The 10,018-nt window shown below is 33.3% G+C and overlaps 3 protein-coding genes across 4 annotated transcripts; 2 read left to right on the forward strand and 1 right to left on the reverse strand.

Moving 5' to 3' along the window:
- Positions 277 to 1,960, forward strand: LOC107648571. Of its 2 annotated transcripts, none has more exons than XM_016352385.2 (4): positions 277 to 585; positions 693 to 824; positions 947 to 1,130; positions 1,573 to 1,960. In XM_016352385.2, the coding sequence occupies exons 2-4, from the start codon at positions 723 to 725 to the stop codon at positions 1,596 to 1,598; spliced, it is 312 nt and encodes a 103-aa protein (XP_016207871.2). In that variant the 5' UTR covers positions 277 to 585; positions 693 to 722; the 3' UTR covers positions 1,599 to 1,960. The 2 variants fall into 2 exon arrangements, with proteins under 2 accessions (XP_016207871.2, XP_020960974.1); XM_021105315.1 differs by having other exon boundaries at positions 697 to 824.
- Positions 3,673 to 4,197, forward strand: LOC107647754 (calcium/calmodulin-dependent protein kinase type I-like). Its single transcript, XM_016351802.1, has one exon. It carries the CDS (start codon positions 3,673 to 3,675, stop codon positions 4,195 to 4,197), a length of 525 nt encoding a protein of 174 aa, XP_016207288.1.
- Positions 6,004 to 8,039, reverse strand: LOC107648572. Its single transcript, XM_016352386.2, has 2 exons — positions 7,529 to 8,039; positions 6,004 to 7,139 (listed from the first exon to the last, which is right to left on the reverse strand). The coding sequence occupies exon 2, from the start codon at positions 7,132 to 7,134 to the stop codon at positions 6,640 to 6,642; it is 495 nt and encodes a 164-aa protein (XP_016207872.1). The 5' UTR covers positions 7,135 to 7,139; positions 7,529 to 8,039; the 3' UTR covers positions 6,004 to 6,639.

The raw sequence follows: 10,018 nt of genomic DNA on the forward strand, positions 1-10,018 counted from the left end.
AGAAGAGAGTATTTTTTTTAGAATAACAATGTAAAAAAAATTTAAATTAAGAAAAATAAGAAGGAATAATAATAAAATAATAAAAAATATATACCAACAAAAATAGAAAAAATTTTCATTTAAAAAAATAAAAAGCTCCTTATTCACCTTTTAAAATTCTGTATCTATTATTGTCTTGGAGATAATGTATTTAATGTCTATGTCTTTATTTTTGAACACTTTTTAAGTATTTGTTGTCTACATTGTTATTCTAAAAAATAGACAAAAAACTGAGTTGATAGTTCACTCTTTCATTTGTTGCTAAAAGAGTAAAAGGTTCTCCTTTTCTTTTATATTTTGTCCCTTCGTATTTCCCAATTTACCCTCTTTGTCTACCTTCCTCCAGCTTGTGTCATGTTGAATCCTAGCCTTGCATTGGAAATCATGGAGTTCGTGGGCGCCAAGGTCAGGAAAACTCCTTTTCATGCCAGATCTGCCTATTCTCCGCCTCATAGATTTGTTCGAGCATGGTGGCGATGACGATAGCTAGTGTTGATTCCTCGGCGCCTGGGTAACCGCTATTCAGTGCTAGTTCAGCCGCTTCGGGTGAGTTGTTTCTTTTCCCCTTTTATTTTTAGTTTTTTCTCCCTTTTTGTAAAAAATATTTTGGTCTATTGATTGGGCTCGTCTATTGTGTTGTCTTTATGCCTAAGGTAGCAAGTTTATCGGCATTTCTTAGTTGGATGGGATCCGTACCTGTGTTGAAGTGGCCTAGGAATGGTTATAGAAAGCTGAATCATAAAGAATCCGATAATGCACTACTTCCAATGGCCGAATTGAAAAAGGTTTGTTCTTAACCTGATCTTGCTGTTTTGCTGATATGGAAACATACTTCAGTAGCACTTTTATTTAAGAAAGAAAATTTATACATTAATACTCTAATTCCTTCTTTATCTAATTGAAAAAGGGCAACAAGGCATCCTTCGAAAAAAGTCAGAGTTGTCTTGAAAGTTCTGATGAATCTTATGACAAGCAACTTTATGGATGGTATGGTGCCATTCAGAGACAGATTCGAAGATCTCAATACCAAATGCGATACAGTCAACCAGTTCGAATAACAGTTTCCATTGTTGTTCTCCTTTGCTTGATTGGTAAGTTGTTTGTATCTCTGTGCAACCGTGTGTTCCACATTCATATAGACACAAGTGTACTTGCATGTCCTTCAATTTCTTAGTGATAAAAAGCTTCTTGCAACTTTGGAATTTAAGTAATTTGATAATTGAATGGCCTTCTTGCTTAGAAGTTGGGTTTACTATATAATCTCTAGGTTATAGTTGATTCCTTAGTTAGAAAAGGTTGCACATGTTGCCATCACTTCCTGCTTATTCTTTCCCTCTTTTGTTGAGTTGACTTTGTTGCTCATTATTGGGGAGTTTCCAAATATCATATAGTAAACCATGGCTCATGAGAATTTGAATTTGAATAACTTGTTACTTTTTAGCACCATGTTTGTTCAGCATCTCTTACCAATTACCATAGACTCTCTTGGTATTTTGTATGTAATGTAGCTTACACTTATCGTTATCTCTGCAGTTTTAATTGCGATTCGCGCTATGTAGAAGGAAGAAGGCTTAGACACACGTGATGATATCAGTTTGTAGCTGGCAAGAGCATGAGGAATGACAAGCTTTTGCTTCAAGCTAATTTAACATTTCAAATGCTTTGGGATTTAATATTTATAGCCAACCATAGCATTTACTCAGTTATTCATTTGTTGCTAAAAAGTTCTCCTTTTCTTCTTCTTCTTTTTTTTTCCCCTTCCTATTTTAAAATTGTTCATCAAGAGCTCTCTCTTGTAGTGGTATCACAAGTCATAAGATGCATGAGATGGAGATGAAAGAGGGAATGGACATGTTAGACCTTCTTGATGAGCTTTGGTTTTGTACCGACTCCTTTTATAACATGTACATATTCAAGATGATGTTTTATTACTCTTTTCACTCAATTGTAAATTTTGTATTAATCAAGAACTCTTTGCAAAATTAGCATCTAGAGCTAACATATTAACCCAGCATTGAAAGCAAGAGTTTCCAAATTATATGAGGTTGATCACAAAATTACATCTCTTCGTATTTTAAAAGAGAAAAATGATAGAACCAATATTCATTGCCATGTTAGGTGCTTGTTGATGTTAATGGAACCCAACCATAAACTTTAAACTCTCCTCAAATTCTGTGAGCATTTCAATGCAATCATCGGATAGAAACATTTAAACCAATATGTATCTCCTAGAATTCTTAATATTTGCAAAAAAAAATGGAAAAAAAACTATGATAGGCACCATTAATGAATACTTTTATATAAATAAAAAATCTTTATTTCTAAAAGCACAAAGGAGCATTATTTATCAAGATATTTTTTACGGATAATACATGCAGTTTGTCTAATAGTTTTTCAGTTATGTTTATTTGGTTTTAAAAATTAAAATATTAATCATAATTTTATGAGTATAATAAAACAAATACGTTTATTTTTATTAAATTAAATTAAATCGTTAATTTAAATTATATCTATTTAAATTTTTGAATAATTAATTAGACTTGATAAGTAGATGGATAAATAGATTTGAGAATGAAATATTGGAAATTAAAATACTAGTCATAATTAATCATATGGATATATGAAAATGAGTATATTTATTTTTATTAAATTAAATTAAATCATTAATTTAAATTATATCTATTTGAATTTTTGGATAATTAAACTAGACTAGATATTTGGTTGACTTTTAAAATTTAAAAAAAAAATTATGGAGATCATAGTAGACATAAATATCATGAAACAGAGGCAAAGATTCGAAAATTAAATTTTCTCTATTTCATAACCTTTTTTACTAACAAAATCTGGGTTCAAAACTCTGATAAGATATATTTCACTTTTTATTTGGGTTTAAAATTAAAATTGATTAAAAACTGTTATAAGATAGAGATATTTCAAGTTTTTAATTTATTTTTTGATTTAAATTATTTCTACTGACACTGTCTTTATATTTTCTATTATATATGCAAATCAACTATTATCTTTCCTTTAATAAGATAAACGCGTAACTCAGTTCAAGTGCTACAAATAATTAATACAAATAGCCACAAGCTATAACGAACATAGTAATCCTTAATTATTGAAGACAAAGCTGAGTTGAGAATCCACAAAAAGAGCCAAAAAAACTAGCCAACTGCAGGTATGCAAAAAATTTGTATATTCATAAATAAAATTATTTGATCACTGTATGCATGTAACCTTTGATGTTGATTCAGGAGTAAGAAAAATCAATCCAAGATGAGTGATTTACAATGGAAGAAGCTGGAGGTCTTAGGAGCTGGTTCTTATGGCACTGTTTATCTTGCCATTCTTGTTGATGAACAAAAACGGTTTCACAGCTTCATTGCTGTAAAAAGCTCCATTCCCAGGTTGGCATTCTCACTGGAGAAAGAAGAACAGATTTTTAAATCACTTTGGGAAGGTGAGAACGGTGGTTGCCAAGAAATTATTGAATGCTTTGGAACTGAGACCACGGTAGAGCACAGACGTCAATTCTACAATCTTTTCTTGGAGTATGCTCTTTACGGTTCTTCTTTGGCTGACTTGATCCACAAGAAACCTCTCCCCTAGACCGAGGTGAGTGTCTATGCACGCATGATTGTTAAAGGGCTTTCACATATTCATCGCAAAGGAATCGTCCACTGTGACCTCAAGCCGGAGAGCATTCTTGTGTTTCCTTCATTGGATAAAGAAATTGCAAACTATCAATTGAAGATTGCAGATTTTGGATTATTGAAAACCAAAGAGGAGAAAGCAGATGTTGAGTTGTGGAAGTCCAAGCCGAGAGGTACGCCATCATACTTGTCGCCGGAAGCATTTTCCGGTCATATTGATGCTCCGATGGATATATGGGCACTTGGTTGCATAGTGATTGAAATGCTCACTGGATTGCCTGCCTGGGGTAAGAGCCCTTTGCTTATTGAGGAGTTGAGGTACTTGGTTGAGCATCATGAACTATCACCCAAGAAGCCGCAGGGAATCGGTTTTTTCTGTCATGATTTTCTGGAAAAGTGTTTTATGAAGGATCCTAGCAAGAGGTGGACTGTTGACAGGCTTTTTGATCATCCTTTCCTTTATATCACCCTGTTTCATTCATATTATCTTGCAACTTGGCTATGATTGTTTTTCTTTATTAGTTTAGAGCTATTATGATGACATTATAAGATTGAATGGTTTGGTTTATTGTGTCCCCTGTCCAAAGACCTGATGGCTATGCCGTAGGATTTCTTGGGTCAGGCCGTCTTCTTCTCCTTGATGGCTTTGCCCAAAAGGAGTTGGAGTCGGGCGGTGTTAAAAAATAGAAAAGCTGTACAAAATATTGGTACATAATGAGTCTGTTTCTTAACATTTATAGTTTGTAAGATTTAATAAACTATTTTAATAACAGTAATTTAGTTTGCTATTTGTGCTTCGAATGTTATCAGTTCTTTCAATTTTCTTTTTCTTTCTTTCTTTTATAATATGCTTTCTTTTATAATCTTGCTTTTCAGTATATGATCAAATAATTTAATTAGATAGAAAAATGTCAACCCGTGTTAGGATCAAATTTACTGGTCAAATTTCTTATTAATTGCACCAATTCGATATTGATTTCCTCAACCATGAAAATTTAGTTGGTTGATCTATTAAAGGTGCTTGATCCATTCATGGTTGCTGTTGGATGAAACATGTGTTAAGTTCAGTGGCAAAAGAACTCGAAGTTTATGCCTATTCGGGTATTCGGAATATAGCAGTTTATGTATGTTTGGAATTCATGGAACCCCTCTCACGGTTTACATAGTTTACTAAAAAGTTGTATTTTGGTATCCATTTTGTAAAAGTTGTATTTTAGTAAATTTTAAAACTCAATTATTTTATTTTGGTAAATTGCCCAATAATTTATTAACTAGAATCCAGATTTTAAGTAGTATTTTCTAATTGATTTTGAACCCATTCATCATAATCTTAAAGCATCTGCAGAAGTAGCAGTGGCACGAGTTTGTCCACCAAAGCTTGCATCATTCTGCACTCAACCACACTAATGTATCATAATTTATGAATAAAAGTTGTTGATTGAAACGGGTAGAATAATATATAATGACAAGAGGACAAAACTAACATTTTGTTGTTGGTTTTCAGAGAAAATAATCAAAATATTCACTTGATCTGTACAAAAATTTGATGAGTTTTGCATTGAATTAGTAGCAACATTGCCAAACCACTATCATAAGCAAGTATAATTTTCAAGGAGATATATAATCTTGAGAATTATTAATTCACAAGTTCGGTCGAAAGTTCAAACTATAGAAGTAACTTCTGTTTGACCTTGATATGTGAAGCCTAGCTCTTTCAACAAGAATTAATCTACAATCAATAAATGATAAAAACAAATTCTTGAAAGCAAATGAATAAATAAATCAAAGTCAGAAAGAAATGAGCAAATTTTGTTGGAAGAAATTAGCAATCTCTACCATTCTATGATTGACAAAAATAGAAATCGAGTTAATTTGGTTGGAATTGATTTTTGGGACCATCCGAAAGCATGACAAGAGAGTAACATATGGAAAATAACCTAAAGGGGTTAAACCAAGATTATTTGCTAAAGCCTAAAAACACTCATAAATTTCCATATGGCATATGCAATGTTTTGATCCTTAAGAACTAAACGTATGGCATATGCAATGTTTTGTGGCTAATTTCTTATTTACTGGAAGATAAATTGATAGATGTTAGGTGATTTATAGTTTTTTAACTAAAATTATTGACCGTTTAATATTTAAATAACGATTGGGTATACTGAAAATATCTCATATGAAGCAAAGATACATCTCTTTACCATTAAAATTTGGCGCAATGCATATTCACTAAGTTTAACAGTTGATTCAATAATTTAGTTTACATAAGTGGTACTTGTATTCCAGAGAGAACAAGACGCAAAATCTAACATAAAATTGCATTCCAACAGAATTGATGCATGGCCTCATGCATCTACTCATACAAGTCACTTTAATTTTACACCTTGCAGTGAGTGTCATATTTAAAATTTCAAAAATAAAGCTAATACATAATCAACGAAATTATCCTATTGTAGCGTGAAGTGTTTGCAGTTTGCCTATGCAATCAGCGTTGCACCTGAGTGCTTGCCAACAAAACAAACTTGGGGTTCACTACCATTCTTGTTCCATGATGTTACCATGTGATATCTCCTTTGCTTCATCGACGCAACATTGGATGTGTTGGACGTTTGCATCCAAATTCCATAGCATAGGTAACTTGTGGTACACTATCCTTCTTAGGATTTACAATGATACAAGCCCATTAACAACAGCTGCTACTTCCAGCCCAATACAAGAAGCTGAAAGCGATGAGAAAGCAATTGGGCCAGAGAAACCGTTAGCTGGGCAGAGAAATTAATGGGCTTGTATCATGCAATCTCTCCATTGACAACTCGATTATTAGGGTGAACAAGCAAAAAGTCAATACCCAGAAGACACACTTGCTCCATGATGTTCCTGTGTGCTCTCTCCTTTGCTTCAAGGATGGAACATCTCAGATGTTTGACCTCTGCCTCCAACGGCTCAATTATCCCCTTTGAGGCTTTGATGTTGTTTTCTCCTTCCTTAACTGAGCCTTCTCCTTATCAGCCTCCTTCAGCTTGTTTTTCAGATTACTAATCTTGGCGGTTAAAGTAACATTCAATTCCTCTAAGGCAGCTCTCTCGTTTTCCTTTGACTCAAGGCGGATCTCTAATTCCTTAACTCGGCCTTCTAGCACCATCTGAGATTTGGAGGTGATAGGTGGCTCCAAGTTGCGGCACATATCTTGGGCTTGAAAGGGTTTGGAGTACACATTGGACTCCTCAATGTCGGGGATCAGCACACCATTTTCAACTGGCTTCCCTTTGCCATCCATCATTTTTTGCATTTTTTTCGGAGGTGAAAGTCCTAGATCAGCACCCATGTCCACAAATGAAGATTTCTTTGAAGTTGGAGGTGGAAAGACACCGCAGGCACCTGCAATATTCCCAGTCTTGGGTGGAAGGCAGAGTTTGTCCACTGCAACACCTCTTGATGCCATGTTAGCTGCAATAAAGGAGAAAGAAACTCAAGTCAGAAAACAAAGTATATTTTATTGGCTACATTGTGCATAGTAATCAAAATTCTACAAGCAGGATAGTGGCCTTGGCAGATGATTAAGATTTAAGAGCATAACACTCTTCTTCAGCAGTCAGCACCAAAGAGGCAGAGTAAAAGAGGACATTATATATTTTATTTTATTTTTTTCTTAAAAAAAAGTAAATATTGGTAAATTGAAACATAAATTTGTCAATATTTTATTTAACTAGATTTCACTCCATTCTTGAGTTTTTCTTCCTAGATTTTTTTCCCCCTCTCTTACTAAGATATAGTATTATGGATGTGGTTTAGAAAATTGATATATGCAAAATTGACAAATCACAGAGAGAACTCACCTGGACTTGCACAAACATTGGTTCTTTTTCCATCAACTTTCACATTTTCAACACGGTTGGGGAACGCAAAACTTGGGGATGTTACTGGTGATTGTACTCTCTTTGGTCCTCTACCAAATACCAATATTGTCCGATTGAACAACTTGCGGATTGGCTTTCGAACTGGCTGAACTAATCATGTCTTCAACTTTAATGTACAACTCTATACCTCATAGCTCACGACTTGAGACATGGAAATCAAACATCAAGTGAATGTCTTGGTCAGAGGTGAGCCAAATAACCTAACTGTCAGATAATTGGGGGACTATTATACCATGCAACTTATATGCCATATGAGATATCTTCTTTCTTCCAAGTTCACCCATGTTCGCCAATATCAGATTCTTCAACTCAAGTAGAGACTCTTGATGATCAGTATCAACATTCATCAAAAAAGGATTCCAACTTTGAAAGGTTGCACCACCTACAGTGTCTTTTATATATCCGTTGGGTTGAACAACTACAAACGTGTCTGAACAAGCCATCTGTAACTCGAGATCTTTTCCAACTTTAGATGATTGAAATCTTTACTAGTAGCTAATCACATAAATGTTTCATTTTACAAATTAATCCAGCTATTATTGAAATCTTTACTAGTAGCTAATCACACAAGAATTTCTATGGGGGTGAGTAACTCGCAAAAGGTTTTTGGCATGAAATTATTTTTCACCTTAACAGGTGCTTAAACCTAGTGTCATTGTGTCATTGCTTAATGCTTGGCACACAAGTTCATAATATATTTGGTCCTAGTTATGGTATCTTTTGCTTGGTTTAGTAAGGTTTGCAATTTCCATGCATTAATTAAACAAATAAATCAGAAATAGACACAATAGATTGTGTTAATAAAGACAAGTATATAACATAGCGTGTGAAAGAGTAGTGACCACTTTTATATAAATTTTAGATAGAAAAGACCCACCGTGCAATTTGTACATTGAGGGCCATAAATATTGTTCTAAAATTTTTCCTCCATCAAGGGTTTATTCTGTCTAAGTCTATTTCTATATTGTTTTTCTTGTTCTATCATTCTCATATTGAAAATGACTAATAAATGAGTTAAAATATAGATCACTATTTACAAAGACATGCTTTTTAGATTTTGTGCATTTCAGTCGGAAAAAAAAATCTCAATCCTGGGAAAACTAAGAGCAGAATAATTGCCAATAGAATCATTTTACAAAATTTTTTAATAATTTAATTTTGATTGTCTAATAGTATGAATTAGTTATCAAAATCGAACCGAATAATTCGGTTCGACCGAAAAACTGGTGAATCAGATCTTTAATCGATTCGGGTTAAATATCTGACCGTTTTTGTTATTGATCACAGTATGCTAATAATTATATATATACTAAAAAGTAATACTTTTGTTTACCAAGCACTTAAATCAGTGACCCATCGGTTGAACCAGTAATCCAGTGACTCAATCGTATGACCGGGTTAATTACTGGTTCAGTTCTAATAACTATGGTATGAAATATTTTTCACAAATCACAGTCATCTAATTTTATCTTTTTTTTTTAAGATTAAAATACTCTAAAGTGAGAAAATTAGTAAAGTTATAAAATGAAGAGTTAATCACTCTTAAATTAAGATAGTAGGATGTTCATTTCATGAAGTTACAAAATCAATGTCGATTAACTCCTTACTACTTTACCCCTTTATTAACTTCTTTACTTTAGAGAATTTAAATTTATTTTTTAATGACCATTTATGTAAAAAATAGTTATTTTTACTAAGGTAAATAGATAATATAAAAATCAAATCCTTTTAAAAATACTAAAGGAAGAAATAAATGCCCGTTTAGTTGGTGCATTGGGGATTTGGAACAAAACTTTTGGTTTTCTAAATGGAGAAGAGAGGGGCGACTGTGTCAGGAGAAGGATTATGTTCACATTTCTGATTCGGATCTCAGGATCTTGGACCTTTGGTCATCTGGACAGTGGAACCTTGAGAATATCTATTCTCCTCTGAATCAGTCTCTGCAGAGCAACATTAATACAAGATTGCTCTGGGTTTACTGATCCTTTGGTGTTAAAAATCCGAGATATCATGTCTTGGAAATGGCGTGCTGATCTTCGGTTGATCTTGAGAGATGCAAATACAGTAGCAGACATCATGGCAAAGACTGCAATGAGGACTATTTCTCCCCAAGTGGAGCTTCCGTTGCCTTGGAAGGAGTTTGAGAGTAGTATTCAGCGGGACTGCCTTTCTTAAGCAGTTTCTTGTTTTTTTTTTCTTTCTTAGTTTTTATTTATTTTTCTTTTAAGTCACCAAAAAAAAAACCGGCTTACAAATTGGTATAAACTCCAACGCTTGAAGATAACATTAATAACAAAACTTTTCAATACAACTACTACAAAATCTAATAAACATATGAAAGTTAGAAAATGTAAAAAAAAAAGAAAAAAGAAAAAAAAAAGAAAAGTATAGAATCATTTGACTTTGTTA

Source organism: Arachis ipaensis, chromosome B06, assembly GCF_000816755.2.
Source record: "Arachis ipaensis cultivar K30076 chromosome B06, Araip1.1, whole genome shotgun sequence".
In the NCBI taxonomy this organism is placed as follows: domain Eukaryota; kingdom Viridiplantae; phylum Streptophyta; class Magnoliopsida; order Fabales; family Fabaceae; genus Arachis; species Arachis ipaensis.